The sequence below is a fragment of the Rhipicephalus microplus genome, unplaced genomic scaffold (genome assembly GCF_043290135.1).
Source record: "Rhipicephalus microplus isolate Deutch F79 unplaced genomic scaffold, USDA_Rmic scaffold_15, whole genome shotgun sequence".
Lineage (NCBI taxonomy): Eukaryota > Metazoa > Arthropoda > Arachnida > Ixodida > Ixodidae > Rhipicephalus > Rhipicephalus microplus.
This window is the reverse complement of record NW_027464588.1, coordinates 3,835,522-3,853,983: the sequence shown is the minus strand read 5'-3', so window position 1 is coordinate 3,853,983 and position 18,462 is coordinate 3,835,522. Positions and strand designations below refer to the sequence as shown.

Genomic DNA, 18,462 nt, shown 5'->3' with positions numbered 1-18,462 from the left:
GGGTGCACGTTAGAACCCCAGGTGGTAAATTTCCGGAGCCCTCCACTACGGCGTCTGTCATAATCAAATAGTGGTTTTGGGACGTTAAACCCCACAACTCAATCAATCTCGGCGCCCGTAAGCTGCCGAACAAGAAAACTGCTTCTCAGGTAGGCAACGGAGCGAGGGCTGTCTCCTCCTCCTCCTCTTGCTCTTCCTTTCACGCCTCCTACCAACGACGACTAAATTTCAAGGCCGACAGGCTGCCGCAGTGACGTCAGAGGCTGGGGGCCCAGTTGCCCAACTGAGCATGCTCAGTAAGACTTTTTTTTCACATCTTTTATTCGGCCCAATCAAGCCGCAGCAGCTGCGAGAGCGGGAGCGTTGGTTCTCCTAAAACGTGAACGAAACGCAGGCTTTCCGCCGCGTTCACGGCGTAACTGGTCCCCCACCCTCTGACGTCACTGCGGCAGCCTTTCGGCCTTGAAATTTAGTCGGCGTTGCTCCTACGTCGAATTCTTCAAGCTCAAACAACAGCCTGCTGCGCTTCGGGCGCAGAACGCGCAGCTTCAAGACAAAATTGCCACCTTGTAGACAGGTAGCTTACCAGTCCCGCCCACGTCACTTCCCACCAATATTACCATTGCCGCTCCATAACATATGCCCATGTGCACCATTCCTTCCGTCTCGGAGCCTTCTAACACTGAAGAGCGATTTTAGGCTATTTAAAGTACTGTGACCGCTTTAATGACACAGCTCACCGTCATTAGCAAAAGCCTGGAAATTTTCCAACACTGTTACCCAACAGGTGACGAGTAAAAATAAAACTCGGCTCCATGACGTAAATTCTCGAAGCCAAAGGGCTAATTCTCTGAAGGACGTTAGTTGTCCCTTTAAGTTTTCACACGCTTTCAGCCTCGCTGAAACCTCCGAGGACTCCGAGCTCCCACTTGCACAGGGCATAAAGTAGGTGTAGAGTCCCTCCCAGCCACCCCAAATTCTCAATATGGCGACTTTTCTTACACTGCTCCACATCGCCACACCGAAAACCTCACTTACTTTTTAGAGGCTTCAAAAACTGTAGAGACTTCAAAAATAGGGCCAAACGGGTCCATTTCTGCCTCTATCTTGAAACATTTGAGCACCTGTGCGCCGTCTTTGCCCTTCAAGAGCCCGGCAATGCCGTGTGCCTCTCAGGTTATAACACGTTTCAACAGGACCCAATTACCTGCCTTCTTGTTCATGAAACGTTAACTACACAAAAGGTCGACCTCGAAATTTTAATGCCGTACTCGTGCACTATGGTCACGGTTCTTCCCCAGCGCAGAACCGACCTCCCAGTGCACATCCTCAATGTTTATTGCAAACCTAAGCTCAAAAACATCGCATTTGCTAACATCTTCAGCAGTGCACTGAAGGTCGCCGGGCATGACCTCCTTTTAATAGTGGGTGACTTCAACACCCCTAGCAAGCTTTGGGGCTATCGCAAGGAAGAGGCGCGGGGAAGGAACTTGCAGAGCTGAGTTTTACGCTGCGCATGACTCTTCAAACAGACGCCGCGCAACCAACTCGCGTAGGTAACTCTGTCAGCCAGGACACCTGCCCCAATCTAACATTCACGAAAAACATCAGACACGCAGACTGGTGCAATACCGAGGAAACCCTCGGTAGTGACCACTGCATTCTCAACACTACTTTTTCTACATGACCCCTACAACGCCCTATCGCACAGGCTCATCTACCAAACTGGGAAGCCTTCCGGCAGTCAATACCTGACTCTCCCATCCTGGAGATCGGTTATTCCCAGTGGGCTGTGGTCGAAACACTAAGAAAACACAAGACCAAAATACAACTCACGGATAGTCATCCAGATGTAGATAACTATCTCCTTCATCTTTGGGGGGCCCGTCGCAGCCTCCCAAAGAGATGGCGCCGACAAAAACACAACCGCAAACTTAACATGCGAATACTGGATCTCACCCAGAAGGTGGCCAAGTGCGCTGCCCAGCTCTCCAACTCAAATTGGGTAGATCGATGTAACACTACCAGCAGGCAAATGTCCAGTCAAAATACATAGAAACTCTTCTGCAGTCTGATTGATCCCACTCAAACGCGAGATGAAACGCAAGAACAACTGCACCGAGCCTTTAAAAATTTCCACGGCTCCACAACACAACTATATTTATCACTACGGGACCAATATTTTTGCACTTACAAGTAGCATCTTGTATGCAACTCCGTACCTGTACTTAAAGAAGCACGAAGAAGATTCCTTGGAGTTCACCCTTCGCAAAATTGTGAAAAGAGCGCTAGATCTCTCGATCACTACTTCCAAAGCAAAACTTCTTGCGTTAGGAGTGGGAAACACGTATCGGGAGCTCCGGAAGGCTCGCCTAACAAATCAATATACGCATCTGACGCAGACCCCGTGAGGCAGACGACTCCAAGATCGCCTAAACATTCGGCATGAATTCTGCACAGAGGAGCAGGTACGAGTGCCCGAACATTGAAAATACGCGATTCATGTTCGACCCCTTCCGACAATTATGTCACGTGAGTCACACGCTGGCCGTCGAGAGGCGCCGGCTCTTGCTCTCCGGCGCCAATTCGGCCATAAACAAACCGTATTTTACACGGACATCGCTAGTCCTTACCGCGGCAGTTGGTATACGGCCGCCGTGAACCACCAAGACAGGCAGGTGGATGGCCTGTCCTTCCACGCAAGCAACGCTACCCATACTGAAGAGGTGGTGGCCGTAGCTGTGGCTGTATCACACGACAGTTCTCAAATTAAATTATCAGACTCCAAAGGAGTTTGCCGAAATTTTCAACTGGGATGGATCACTTCCCCGGCTGCCGAAATTCTTTAATCTTGTCCGCGAGCAGGTTAGCCCTCTCGTTCAATAATCTCGACTCCTGGCCATGAGGGCCTCGTAGGCAATGAAGCGGCGCACGCTGCCGCACACGCACTCATTCCGCGGGCCACTGCCTCGCCCGCCGATGACGCCTGCGTTCTAGAAAAAAAAAGCTTCTCTCCTAACCTATAGAGATACAATTACCTATTATCACGACTCCCACCGCCGTTTTCCACCACCCTGCAAAGAAGGCGGACGAGAGAATTCTTCTCCGGCTATTTGCCAATACTTTACTGTGCCCGGCAGTGCTTAAACACTTTGACTTATTCTTTTCCGGCCTCTGCCAGTACTGTGCGGAGGTGGCTGACACCTACCACATGTATGGTCATGCTAGCTCCTTCCTTCTTTACCCCCGAACCCAAATACAACAAGAGAGGACTGGGAGACGGCCCGGCTCGATTGCCAGGACCTTGCGGCCAAACGAGATAAGGTCCCGCGTGCCAGGAAAGCGGCCACGACCAATGGGCTTCCTGACTAGGGACTCCACCTGGCACTGCAGGGAGGCTGACCCACTAGAGGCTGATCTTCCTAGCAACCTCTGTTTTGTTTTCTGAATAAATGTTTACTACTACTACTGCACTTGTATCGGACGTGATCAGGAGTAAAACGCAAGGCGACGGGCAGGTGCCAGCCCCGTGTCATCTTAGCAGAGCGTTGGAAACACTTGCCTTTTTGAGCATCGCGTTGCACTGTCAGCACAGCGTGACAAACGCTACGGTCCTTAGAGTTACTTGTGTCTGTCTTCTCTAGTATGTAGGAGCAAATAAAAACATCGACGTGTTGTTATGGTGCCCGAGATATGCGCAATATCTGTTTTTAAATGTGGCATTTCTTAGAACACTTCAGCGACTTTGAGCGTATATATCTATATATCTATCTAGCTGCCTACGACTTTAGCTCTCCTGGCCGTTTCGATGATGGTATCTATACCAAACTTGGTATGGCATATCATGACTGTACGAAGAACTTATTTCATTAGTCATAACATGAAAATCATGACATGTATGTTATGAATGTCATGATTTACATTTTATGGTCCAGCAGCTCTTCTGGTGGTTTCGTTCACGTGGCATGTTGAAGAACTGGTCTGGTATGGCATGATTGCGTGGCGAATACATGCGACAGACCCTAACGTGAGAATCATGACATGCGTATCATGTAACAACATGACTACAAGCCACGCTCATGATGCGCTGGCGGCCGCTTTGCTAGTGTGACATATACCACATTTGGATTACAGTATGCGAATGGAGGACGAATGTATGCCACTGGTGCAAACATGGTAATCATGAGATGCGTGTCATGTAACAACATTACTACATGCCACGTTCATGATAAGCCGGAAGCCGGTTCGCTAGCTTCACTTATACCAAAATTGTTATTATGGGACGTGGATGGATGACAAAGATATTATACTGATGCAAACAAGACAAACATGAGATGTGCGTCATGTACCAACATGACTACATGCAACGCTCATGAAGTGCTCGCGGCTGTTTAGCTAGCTTCACGTGTGCCAAACTTGGTATTACGCGGCGCGAATGGACGACATATATAAGTGACACTTCTAAACATGATAATCACAGAATGCGTGTCATGTAACAACTTGACTACTTGCCACACTGATGATGCGTTCGCGGCCATTTCGCTTGCTTCACATATGCCGAATTTCGTATTACGTGACGCCAATGGATGACGAAGGTATGTGACTGGCGCGAACATGATAATCACGAGTGTCGTGTCATATGAGAAGAGGACTACATGCAACAGTCAAGGCGCAAATACATTTCGACATGACGTGATGCGCGTGCTCAGCGGTGTTCATTTCATCGCGTCATGCCAGCGTTGCCACGCCAGGCGCCGGTCCTGCCATATACTCGCAGGCGCGCCCCGCCCTGCGTCAATTGCTTTAAATTTTGGGCATTTCAGCGCGTCCGGCGTCACTTAATCACGAAAAGAGGGAGACGCAGTGTTCTCTGGGTAACACATTGGCGAGAAATGAAGCATGTCGCATTTCGCGCCTTTGCCGTCAGGACGCGCCGACGGACTCTGGTCGCGCCTGGCGTAATAGAGTGCTCACATTTTGCTAACGTAGCGTCGCTGTGCCCAGCGTACGCGCGTGTCAACGCTACATAGGAGTATATTGGGCCCTTCTTGATGCTCCCACGGCCGTTTCGCTAGCTTCACATATACCTAATAGGCTGTTACGTGACGTCAATGGATGACTAAATATATGCCTGGTGCAAACATGATAAACCTGACACACGTGTTATGTAAGATTATGACAACAAACCATGCTCATGCGTGCTCGCGACCGTTTCTCTAGCTCCACATACACTAAATTTGGTATCACTTGACGTGAATAGATGACGAAGTAAACGACACATCCAAACATAATAATCATGATATCGAAGTCATTTACAGCATCGTTTACCTACACCTCGTTGTGTTGATTTTAAAGTGACTTATCAACATTTATCATTCGTTCTTCGCATATGATTGATTCCTACTGTACATGAGATCTGCCAATTTTTTAACTGACAATCGCACAAGTATGAACGCTGAACTTGAGCTATATTGGGGGGGGCGCTCTGATGGGGTGGCCGTTTGAGGTATCGTGCAATGCCATTACAGGGATCGTTAGCGCAGACAAACAGGCAAACGTACAGACAGACCGAAAGAAAGAGAAACAGACAGACCAATTTTTTGGCGTTGAAGGTCCCCAAGAAAGATTATCGTCTTTAAAACGAGAAATAGTTTCCTTGCCGGGCGTTTAGCCAGCGACCTCGTGCACAATTTCAAGCGTGTTAAGGGCAAGCCATTTATATTATACACCATACATCCTTCGACAGCCCTCCTAGCTTCATATCCTCAGCGTGTTTTCATCATCACTAGCGAGATGGCGGGAAGTCTTTTGCATATCGCTAAGCACCACCTTCATGAAGTATGGTTCATTCAGTGTGAGCGCTTATCAGACTCGTGATTCGGTAGAGCATGAAGGGCCGCGTTCACGGAAGGAGCGCGCTGCTCACACACGAAGAATTAAGGAAAGAAGAACAACAAGAGAGAAGGCAGGGAAGTTAACCAGGCACATGTTCAGTTTTCTACCCTACGCTAGGGGAAGAAATTGGGGTGTAAAGATAAAATAAAAGACAGGAGACAGAAGAAACAGAAACCAAAGTATATCAGTAAATGGCCTTACGCGTATGCAGCACTGGCACTAAACAAAAGTAAAAGACGTTCACGTAGGCCCGTATTCGTCATAAAACACCAGAGAGCTTCGACTTCCTTTTGAGGCGACTCAAGATGAGGACGGTGCTCCAGCAGCATTTGCACACATAGTGGCCGATCGTTCAATTGTCGCAACGCCTCAAAAAGGTTTTGTCTCCACGGGGCAAATCAAGCGCAATGACATAGTAAATGTTTAATGTCTTCTTCGACGCCGCAGACATCACATTTCGCACTGTCGGTCACTCCGATGAAAGTTATGTAGACTTTGTAAAGGCAGCGGCCACACATAGCCGACAAAAAAGGGGAGCTTCACGTCGACGAAGTCCAGATGGAGGTAGAAGTTCCCGTGGAGGATTTAATTTATGGAGCCTTCTACGACTGACGCTTGGAGTAATTCACTGTAGCAGACAGAGACGGAGTGCCAGATGACGAAATTGCCTTGCAGCGTCTGTCAGAGAAATTAGAAGAGTGTGCTCTTCTTGTTGGGTTGTGGGAGCCACGTTGTCTTCGGATTCATTACCCCTGTCCACTATGACCAGGTAGCCACTGAAAATTGACTTCATGACAATAGTTGTGACAGTCATGTGTATTCATATGCGTTCATATTGTGCGTCTTTATTTCTGCTTGAGCAGCGTGTTTTCAGAGTCGAGCGGCGACAGTTGGTCCACGCTAGTCCCGTGTAACCTTATTTCGTGCGTTCTTCCTGCTTGAGGTGCACGTGCGCGGCAAGCTTCGGACTGCTTGCCGTTCTTCGCGTTACATTGCAATTTGTTGCTGTAGCATTCATTCCTTCGCCCTTGTGGCAAAACAGTGCCCAATGAACGCTCAGCTACATCCACGAGGAGACATTTTAGTTTCATGTTACACCGATTTCTAAAAATAGGGATTAAAAAACATTTTTCCCGAATGTTTTTGCTTTTTAGGGGCGAAGCTCCTTAAGGCGTACGGCGTGCGTCTCCTAAAGCGACCTTTCGTTTTAGTCCTAGGATTGTCCGCTGTATGGCGGTACTTGTATGTTATTAATATATATGATGAAAATATGCTTCATGGCGGTTCTTGAAGTGTTTTCTAGATGAACGAGCACACATACATACATACATACATACATACATACATACATACATACATACATACATACATACATACATACATACATACATACATACAAGTAAACACATATATATGATGAATGAAACTGATTACCGGCGACAATACAGATACATGCACAAGGATCCCGTACATCTACAACGCACGGCTACACGCACTTTCCATATACAACAGTGACTCGCTCACGTCAGCGTAATCGTCTGTCACACAGCCGGACAGCGGTAGAACCACTGGGGGGATGACTGAGAAGGCGCGGCGTGGCTTGATGAGCAGCGAGTAGTCCATCGGGGCATCACAGTACCTTGTGATGAGCAGACGAGTGAGGTGGATGCTGAAAAGTCCAGGAACCAGCCAAGAACTAGACAGAAATGGGACGCCTGGCATGCAAGCGTTCATAAGAGGTAGACGCGTCAGGAGCCTGCCCTGTGGTTCTACTGTGTAGCCGTTGTCAATCTGAATAGCGTCTCGAACGTTGTGTTGTTGTTTATGTTGTTGTTGTTGCTGTTGTTGTTTTTCTTTGCACATATCTCGCACCCAATTAAAAGGATTGGCACATTTTAGGGTCAATTTTTCTCGATACTTTCTGCATAGCTTCAATCCTAGAAACGCTAGTTGTTAAACTATGATTTCAAATGCCAATTTCGGATTTGAAAATATGTAGCTAGCCCACAATTTAGGAAGAGAATCGTTTATTCGCACCAATGTATGCCTGAAGGACGATGAAACATTGCATGTTCTTGCAAGCCCTGGCTGTTGCTTTTTCTTTTTTTTATCGTCGCTACCACCACGCGCTTTTTTCCCGCTACGTGCCGCATTTTTTTTCTGCTGTTATCCTCTTCCTCTTTTCTTTTTCGCCACAAAGCGCTTAAAACCATCGTCATCTGGTGGCCAGATGGCAGACCTTTCAACTTATTACAACTTATAGCAGCATATTTGTCTTAACAATCACTCCTGTATTCATTTATTGTCTGAAAAGTTTCTCATTTTTTATCATTTAAAAAGTGCTCCTGCTTTTCCAGTTTTTAGACCATGTTCTCATACTGATGTTTTAGTTATCGGCAGATTTCTCCTGTGTGCCGGATAACTGATCTTTGAACTGACTCTTGCCAGTATAATGTCTTTTAGTGAGCAATCTCATTGATTCTAAATAAACATGGTTATCTCGCAGACCGCTGAACTGTACGAAGGCCGGTTAGCTTTATGACGCAGACCTACACGCCTATTTCTCATACGGAACTGGTACATATATTCTCATAGTCTTCTGCAACCTGAGCAAGAATTTGGACTTAATCACTCAAATATTATGATTGAACTTCCGCACGTTCATCGTGACACAACTGCTGTGAATCTGCTACCTAGCTATTTGTTTATTAAATTGTGCTCTGTTGCCATAAAGGGCCAATTGTGTTTCTACAAAATGGCTGGGGGCAATGCGGAACGGGTCTCTCAAAGCTTTCTACTAGGCGCATATCCATTTTTTATTTACATCAATGATGTTTTCTTTCTGGTATTCATTATTGTCCATTCTTTTTGTTTGCTGACGACAACAAGCCACAGAAATTCTTTCAATTACCTGCTGTCTTTCACTGTAGTAAATTTTGTGTTCTTGTTCTTTTTTCTCAAATGAACTCGACTGGATGAGCAGCGCGGACGTGCATCCACACTGCTCCGGTCATTTGCGTTTCTGTGATCGCTGATGTGCCAATTTTCATCTGTATTTTTGTTTCATCGAGTCCGTTTCGTCCCCCTGATCAAAAGAAAGTTCAGATTGTTGTCTCTGGGTGAGTTTTTGATTTTTTCCGCACTTTCAACGTTGCGCCACTGAAGCCCAGTGTGACCTACCCAGGAATGCTGGCCGCTCCGAGCGGCGCCGGCACGGCTACGCTTGCAAAGACAGTGAGCGTTTCGACGCCACTTCAATTGACTGCGAGCGTCTGCAACCCTTCGAAGGGGGTGAAGAAGATGAACTGGAAGCAATAGAAAGAGCTTAATGGTAAGTGGTTCAATCTAAATCAGCCATGAAGAAGCAAGCAGTGGAGAGCCCTGTCTCAACCCAATGCTTCAGGACGTTTTCAAGACAACAGCAAGGCTGTCGTTCAAAGCAGTCGCTGGGCGGCTGCCTTAAAGAAAAGTGTCATCGCAGCCTCGCGTATGCCAGAGCTATCTTCTACGCTCAGAAGATTATCGTCAGACCCTGCGATGGTCTATATTTACGGCAGAACCAGTTGTTGCGGCATTTCCACCACCATCTTCATGGCGTCCGGGATCACCGCCATTCAAGCCTGCACCGACGTGGTCTGCCCCAACATCGTGCAAAACATAACTGCGATGTGCATCAAAAATAAAGGCAACACTCAAAAAATCCGGGCTCTCAATAACACTTGCGTCAATGGCAAAGAGCACGAAGTAACGGTGTACGCTACTACCGAAAGCAACTACGTCAAGGGAGTGCTTCGCAACGTCGGGCGCGACTTCGGGGACGCCGAGTCGAAAGGCTTATAGTACACCAGGGAAATCCCATGGTTCGCAGATTCAAACGCAACAAGGGTACCGGCTCCGTCATCGTTTCCTTTTTTTTTGATAGAGGAGCTGTGCCAAGTTACATCAGAGTTCCTAGGCAATAGTCCGGTGCTACCTCTGCAAGAAGCAGACCAAGGTGTCCAGCAAATGCACCTGCGTAGGTCATCGTGTGGACGTCTACCCCGCTTTATTAATCGACGTTATAACTGTGGGGCCAAGAAGTGTGGCACCTTGAGCTAGTTGGTATGACATGGCGATAGTTATAGCGCGAGAACAGAACGACGACACAGAGACGGTGTCCTTCGTGTCCTTATCTCTGTGTCGTCGTTCTGTTCTCGCGCTATACCTATCGTCGCATGTGGCCAAAGATCTGAAGCAAGGACACTCGTACCACTTGAGGTGCAAACTCTGCGGCAAAGGCCACTACTAGAAGCAACGCCTGCAAGCAAAGGTACCAGACACCTTTTGTTATTCAACAGAGGTGAAAGGGAAAAAAATAAAACGTGGTTTCGACGTAGACTTGCAAAACTTCTCCACACTCCAGACCGGGCCACCTTGGCCGCCTTCAAGTGGCTGGCTGCCGCCCTTCACCATAAAACGTAGATCTGTGCTTCCCGTCACCGTGAAATTTCGCCTTCAAGGACAAAAGTGAAAAACCTTACCGAGCACATGCTGGACCCTGTACCCAGGAAAGAGGGGGGGTAACACCAGCGCTAAAGAGTCGGAGGAGCCTAAAAAAGTCAGAACCGAGAACGTGATACTCAGCTCAGACTTAGTGGAGGGGCGAAAGGAATTAGCAGTGAATAAAACCACCGTTTAAGCTGCGAGACCAGATGGGGACCCAAATGGTGCTAATGATCGGAAAGGCCGAGCTGTGTGTGATGTTCTCTAGGCCGTGGTAACTTAAACTTTTAACCAAATCAAAAATTCTTTGAAGCAGAATTTTTTGACGCTTCAAAAATCACCGAAGTTATAGTAACTGTGAAGGCCCGGAATCGTTTTATTGATTCTCGCCTAAGGGATCTTGAAAGTAGAACGAGTCTCCTGTAGTCCCTGGCGCATCGGACCGAATTATCGCAGTTAATATCAGACCCCACCTCTGTGACGGAGCTTGTACAAAAGCAGGTACTATATCCTCAGAGTAATCCGAAGGCAACGCCTTCATCTAAATCTAAATGCTAATCATGGCTGTGGGATCGAACGCCGACTTTCGTGTCTGGCAATGGAACTGCTATGGATTCGAAAAAAAGGAGTGTTAGCTCAATACCTTTTAATGTGTGCCTGAAAACCACAAGTAATTTTTTTACAGGAGGCGTTCATATCTGGCACCATGTTTAGTGGTTACGAGTCCTTTGAATGCGTAAAAAACGGTGATAGAGGCGTCGTTACTGTGATCAAAAAGGGCATTAAATTCATCATTTATTAAGAAAACATAGATAAGCACTCTAACGCCGATTATTTCTGCAGAGAAGTCTTACCGGGAAAGCACTTGCACCGAAGATTGCTCTTCCTGAACGTATACAATCCGCCAAAACGAGGAGACGAGCACTTCTACGGCCTCATAGGTAAAGCAGTAAAGATGGCTACTGACGACGGCAGAACCCTCAAAGTAGCCGGTGACTTTAAGGCGCCTCACTCGACGTGGGGCTACGTTAGAGATTCACCCAAGGGGGCTTCAATATGCAAGGCTATACAGGACGCCAATCTCATGCTATTTACGGACCCCGGCTTCCCCACTCATTTAGGAAATTCTGTAACAAGACCCTCGACCCCAGATTTCTCTCTGGTCGGCCATAGCGGCACGTCGTCATGGCGAAATAAGGGGGAAGATTTAGGTTCTAACCATCTCATTATCGAAATGACACTGCATGCTCAATGCAAAAGCACCAGAATACGGCGAATCGCTGATCGGCACCTGTTCCGTTCCCGAGAGTTGCGATGCGGGGTTAGGGGTAGTTCATCTTCAGTAAGTCCTCTTCGGTTCCAACAGAATTGCCAAAGCCCCTCCTGGTACCTATGCAGAGTTGGTAAACACCCTCTTTTCTGATATCTCTTCCTCCACTAAAGAGATAGAAACAAACAAAAGAGACTTTTTCAACCATGGACAGCCACTTTGCGCACCGTTTTGAAGCAAAAATGTCTCTCAAAAAACGGTGGCTAAAGAACAAACTGAACAGTTTACTAAAAAACGCATTGTCAAGATGAATGCCTAAATTGCATCATATTCTATAGTGTTAGAACAGAAACACTGGATCAAAGCATTTGACAAGGTCGATGGTCAGATGAGGGTAGGAGGCAAGTGGAACTTTCTTAAACACATGCTGAAAGCTACCGACACTCGAGTCGCTCAGAGATCTGCCATCGAGAGACTTGGTCACCAGGCACTCACTTATCGTAGCGAAGGTTGCTCATGCCAGATCTAGCCGAACTTCATGTCCCGCTAGGTACCACCTCATCCACTCCACCATCCAGTTTCACAGGAAGCGATTCCGCCGAGCTGGACAGCGACATATCGGAATGGGAAGTCAGGTCTGCACTTCACTAACTCAACAGCACCTCGGCGCCAGGCGCTGAACGTGTCGCGAACCGCATGCTGACGAACCTTGACGATAAATCGAGCATTTTCCTGACCAATTTATTCAACACACATTGCAAAAGTGGCTGAAAGGCAAACGAGTGGAAGCACGCCATGGTCATACTGATACCGGAACCCAGTAAAAAATGCACAACAGAAAATCTGAGACCGATCTCGCTTGCATCATGCGTCGGCAAAATTTTCGAACTTGTCATAAACGGTAGGGTCTCTAAGTACATACAGTGCGATGACCTCTTCCCGTATAACATGATTGGCTTTCGCCCACATCTTTCAACGCAAGACGCCATGCTTCTCATCAAATAGCAGGTCATCGACGCCCCTACCCGAGATCCCAGAGTCATTTCGACTCTGGAGCTCAAAAAAAATCATTTGATACCATACTCCATGATCGCATTCTTGAAGGCATCTCTGAGCCGGGTCTCGGTAGACGTTTCTTCAACTTCGTGAGGCAGTTCCTGTCAGATATAACAGCCACCATAAAGTTAGAAGAGATAGATTCAGACAGGTTTCATTTAAAGAACACGGGCACTCCTCAAGGTGCAGTAATCTCGCCCCTTCCTTCGAACATAGGTATGGCGGCTTTAGCTAGGCATCTTTATAACAAGAATGACATCAGCTGCGCCATCTGCGCCGACAACATCACCCTTTGGTTGCGGGGAGGCTCGGTGGGCCACACCGAGGGCACATTTCAAGAAGCTGTATACACGGTCGAGAAAGCCATTTCTGGTATCAACCACGCGCTATCAGACAACAAGTCCGAGGTCGTTGTTTACCGACTCATTCAATGGGGTAACGCCCTGATGCATGGGCACCAACCCTGGAGATCAACATACACCTTTTCATGAAGAGTGGCGTAGAAATCCCCCGCAAGGACACTATATGCGTATTAGGCATGTTCATCTTTGAGAACGGCAGGAATGTAGCTACGATACAGGAGTTGCACCAGGACACTGCTGCCACCGTTCAGCTTACTCAGAAAGTCTCAGGTAGACGAGGAGGCATCAAAGAAGACAACCTACTCTGGCTACTTCTTGCCTTTTTTAGGTCATATCAATTACGTCGCCACTATGCACGCATGAACTACTGCCGAAAAAGCCAATGTAGAAGTCTTGGTTCGACAGACTGTTAAAAAGGTGTTGGGCTTCCCAACGTTACTAGATTATTTTCCCTTATCGAACGAGTACCATGAAAGCCGAGGCGTTGGGTGTTCATAGCAAGCTCTACGAATTATTCGAAGCACAGTGTACTGTGCTTCGAATAATTCTGCCCATATTTCCAGACTTTCGTGCACTAGCGCCGGCAAGGCGATTCAATACAGAGCAGGCATCACCTCTCCTCTAAATAAAGAGAGAGCAAATCCTCTTTCAGAGAGTGTAACTCCTACAATAATGGTTCATCCACTACCACCAAACATGCATCTGGTACATAATAAAGGTAGAAAAAGAGCGAGGCATTTAGCCCTTGCTCTTCAATTTAAATAGCAGAAGCGAAGACGTGCTCTTCGTAGACGCATCTCGGTCAGTACCGAATAGCTTTGTTGCTGCACTGGTAGACATGAGTGGCCACATAGTTATGCCGCCTCGGTGAGGACCGAATCTATCAGGGTAGGTGAGCAGGTCACTACCTCTCTAGCGCTGACGACTAGAGATCCGTCCCCAATTTTGTCTGAGTCCATGACGGCCGTCAGGTCGTTTGATGCCAACAAAGTTTCTTTGGCTGCTTACAGCATTCTCACAAACGAGACAGTAATCGCTCGCGAGTTGACGTGGTTCTCCGCCCACATGAGCACCTCTGTCTCCGGCATCATCAACCCCAACTAAATGGCTCACGCTCGGTCGCGAAGACTCATCTGCCCCGGCCTAACCAGCCCCCCTCATTACGAGGGGGTCGGGAGTGGTGATGGTGCTGACAGGAACCCGTTTACTATCTTTCATGAGTTATGTTCCCACTACCGAATAGGCAGAAAACTCTTTCCAGATCCAAACACAGAGCTAACATGGAGAGAGCGATAGCCCTCCTACTCCTCCAAATTAGTTTCTTTCAGTAGCCGGCCACTATGGCACTGTATACGGACATTTCCCCTAACTGCGCGGCATGCGATCAGCTCGCCACCTTCCCTCACTTAATGTGGCAGTGCTCCGGCTTGCGCGTTTCAACGAGGAGACATCACGTAAACGAGACAGACTATTTAGAATGTATCGCAAGTCCACACGTTGCGAAACAACTCCGGGCGGTCCAGGGAGCCTGTGAAGCGATCGGGAACCGCTTGTTTCTGACCCCATCGTGGGTGTAGCCATCGGTGGGTTATTTGCGTCCTGGGAAGGGAGTTATTTTGTCTGTCTGTCTCTCTGTCTGTCTGTCTGTCAGTCTGTCTGTCTGTCTGTCTGCTCTCTTTTTAAGCGTCTGTGTTATGATTTTTATTTTATTTTTACGTTCGCCTGCGTGAAGGCATAACGGTTGGTCTTTGACATGTTAGATAAGTGATTGATTATCACTAAAATTACCTTGGTTATAGCTCTAGCGAAAGAAAACATATACATTCTAAATATTTGCGAGGTACCACTGCCATGTCGTCGTCATAGTAGCTGATTTGTCACCATGTTGCGACTGAGTACACATCCCGGTTCTCCATACTGGGACTGAATTCATTTTCGTCCAGTCTCTTTTTACAATAATTGAATTTCTTTTGTCTCAGACCACATATTAGCAAATTGCACGGAACGGTCACTTCGCGGCCCAGAGACAATATCGAAGGAGCTGCTCTTCAAGTGCCTGGCGTGAGCGGTGAGACGCTTTGCATTTTTTTATGCCTAATGGTCGTCTAACTTCAGAAAAAGCATGGATTGCTCTTTAGGCAGCATAGCATAAATACTCGCTTGGCGAACACTTTTAACAGCCGCATGCTTTTAGTTTCCCTTTATACGTTTAATGCTAGAACACTATTTATTTATTTATTTACTTATTTATTTATTCTTTAACTCTCAGAGCCAAATAGACTTACAGAGGTGGGGGGCGTTATTTACCAAAAAATGTAAATCAACAAAAAAAGCGAATATGGTTAGATTGTACAAATAAATCTCTTATATGCACAGTGTTTGCTAACACATTATATAATTTTACATGCTAGCTATTGCAACACAGTACCACAATTTACAACGCGACCCATTGAAAGAAAAAGACCTCATTACACAACAATAGGTAATGCATCATGGAACATATTTTTGCTAATAGCGACAACATCATAGGGAAGTCTGTTTCAATGCTTTGATCTACGAGGCAAATACGATTTGAAGAAAGTTTTTGTGTAGCATGAAGGAATGCCTACTTTGTGACGGTGGTCAATGCAGCGTGATATGTGCTGTGGGCGATGCAGTAGTTGGTCATGCAAGAAGAGAGGACGGTACATCTCGTTAAATAGTCCTATTTGAGAGACTTTTCTGTGAGATGTGAAAAAAGCGAGTGCAAGAAAAATTTTTATGCTGAAATGCTCGTGGTTCTGTTATACTTAGACAATATAATACGAACGGAGCTATTCTGATCAAATTCAAAGAAAATTACCAGTTTACTGTAGGTGGGGTCCTATGTGGGTGTAGCATTTTCTATTTCAGAGTGTATTATTATTTTATGAAGCTGCAGTTCAAAGTCGTGTGGAATGTTAAAAAGGTTACGTTGGTAATTGGGGAGCCTGCGGTTAGCATTGATAATAACGTATGTATTATGTAGTGACAAGTTGATATTAGTTGTTATGTGAACTCCAAGATATTTTCAGTCAACTTCAAAATACTAAACACTTAACAGAATTCCCCCACAGGGGTGTCTGCGCAGGTAGACGTTTGGTAGTGACACCACGAACCTGAGCTAACGGGAGAGTTGAGACTACCTCCTGCGCCTAGCCATGCATGGCTTTGCCGTGTCCGGAGAACAGGGGATCCTGAATATTGAGCCGCCGCTGGGTTATTGGAAATTTAAGGGTCCCGGCAGGGCAACATACTCCTTTGACCCCTGCTTTACGTAGACGGCAATCCTGGGCTGAACCACACAGGGGAAATCGACAGACGCCTTTTTCTGTCTCTCTCCCTACATTTTCGTCTTTCTCTATCTCTTAATCTTTCTATTTACTTCGAATTATTAATGTGGCAAGGGTTAACCTTGGGCTGTTGGTCAACCTGGGGCGTAACATTTGGTTATAGCGACGATGCATGGCTGACGACCACAAGTATTTGTTATGGAAACTTGTGGAGTCCCTTTGTTATTCTCCGTGGGCGATTGTACGTGAAGAATTAGAATCAATGGGATTCACACTACCCTCAGTGTGTCCCATTCAGTCTTCTTCAACGTCATTGCGGGATGTCATCAGGAAAGAGCTCATGTCCATGACCCACAAGGCCAACCTGCAGCCCATTGTCTCTCGTACTCTACCATCGTTCCCGCACACCGCCGCCGCCGCACCACCAGGCACCGTCAGCTCGACGTCCCCGCCCCGAACGTACGCGTCGGTTGCTGCCGCACCTCCCACAAGCTTTCCCACGAGCTTTTCATCACCACCGCGTGAGCCGTCACCTGTCCCTCTGACTTCTCTCTCTCCTGGTGCAGTTAGTGCAAGCTACTACCCTCCTCATCGATCGACTCGGCCTAGGTGCTATTATTGCGGCTATCGTGGTCACACTGCATGCTTTTGCCGCAAGCGCCAGCAGGACGATTGCCGAGGGTATGACATACGCGAACGGGGCACTACTGTCGCCTGCGTTGCCGATCTGCAGCCTGTGTGCGTTGTGCCTCTTACCCCTGTCTCCTCTAAAGGCCATCCTGCAGATCATGCTGCTTCCTCGGCCTTTACAGCAGTCATCAATTTGCACAACACGCCCTCGGAGTCCACGTCTACGGCGGTTTCCTCTCTCACCTCTATGGACCAGCTGCCTTCAGACGACCCGCACGATTTCCCTACTCGACAGTTGGCTGACCCATACTGTCGACGTATTATAGGCTACCTCACTGGCAGTTCCCGTCCACCTAATGCAAGGCTCCGTCGCCAACTCTCGCAATTTAAGCTGGACAACTCGGTGCTGTACCGCAAAATTTACCATCCTGACGGTCAGCGCTGGGTTCCCGTTCTACCCCGATCGTTTCAGTCCAAAGTCCTCAGGGCACTTCACGACCATCCGACTGCTGGTCACCTTGGTTACCATAAAACGTACGATCGCCTTCGAAGTCGGTTTTATTGGCCAGGCATTACCACTAGTGTAGCTCGGTACGTCGGGTCCTGCACTACCTGCCAATGTAGAAAACTACCAACATCTGCTCGCACCGGTACACCACAGCCTCTTCCTTGCCCAGCCACACCATTCGAAGTCGTAGGCGTCAATCTTTATGGCCCCCTCCCAGTCAGTGCTGCTGGAAACCGGTGGATAGTAACAGCTATTGACCATTTGACGCGCTACGCCGAGACGGCATCCGTTACTACAGGTTCAGTTTCTGAGATTGCCGATTTCATGATCCGAGCCATTATACTGCGTCATGGTGCTCCACGTGTGTTGCTCAGTGACCGTGGAAGGGCCTTTCTTTCACAACTAGTGAACGAACTTCTTCACGCCTCCGGCACAACTCACAAGACTGCCTTTATTTATAATCCACAGACTAACGGCCTCACTGAGCGATTCCACCGCACTCTTGCTGACATTATCGCCGCCTATATTCAACCAGACCACAAAAACTGGGACGTTGTTCTACCATTCCTCACTTTCGCCTACAATACGGCCATTCAGCGAACAACCGGCTACTCGCCGTTTTGCCTAGTTTATGGACGCTCCCCTACTTCTTTTCTGGACGTCTCTTTCTTTACCTGCCAAGCGAATTCATCTCCATCCTCTTCAGAGGAATACGTTTCACGACTCGCACAGTGCCGCCAACGAACTCGTATAAACACTGAAACCCGCCAGCAAGACAGAAAGCTAGTTTATGATGAATCGCATCGTGCTGTATCCTTCCAACCTGGAGACGAAGTGCTCCTTTTGACGCCTGTTCGCACACCTGGATTGTGTGACAAATTTCAGCCTCGGTTTACCGGGCCGTACAGAGTTCTTGAAAAGACTTCACCAGTGAATTACCGCATGACG

The 18,462-nt window shown here is 47.5% G+C and overlaps 1 protein-coding gene across 2 annotated transcripts in view; it reads left to right on the top strand.

Moving 5' to 3' along the window:
- Positions 1-18,462, top strand: part of LOC142784589 (uncharacterized) — a 236,983-nt gene that overhangs the window by 152,979 nt on the left and 65,542 nt on the right. For both annotated transcript variants that reach the window (XM_075883010.1, XM_075883009.1), the window contains exon 3: positions 15,045-15,133. In XM_075883010.1, the coding sequence (XP_075739125.1) occupies positions 15,045-15,133 (89 nt within the window). The remainder of the gene's footprint in view (positions 1-15,044; positions 15,134-18,462) is intronic.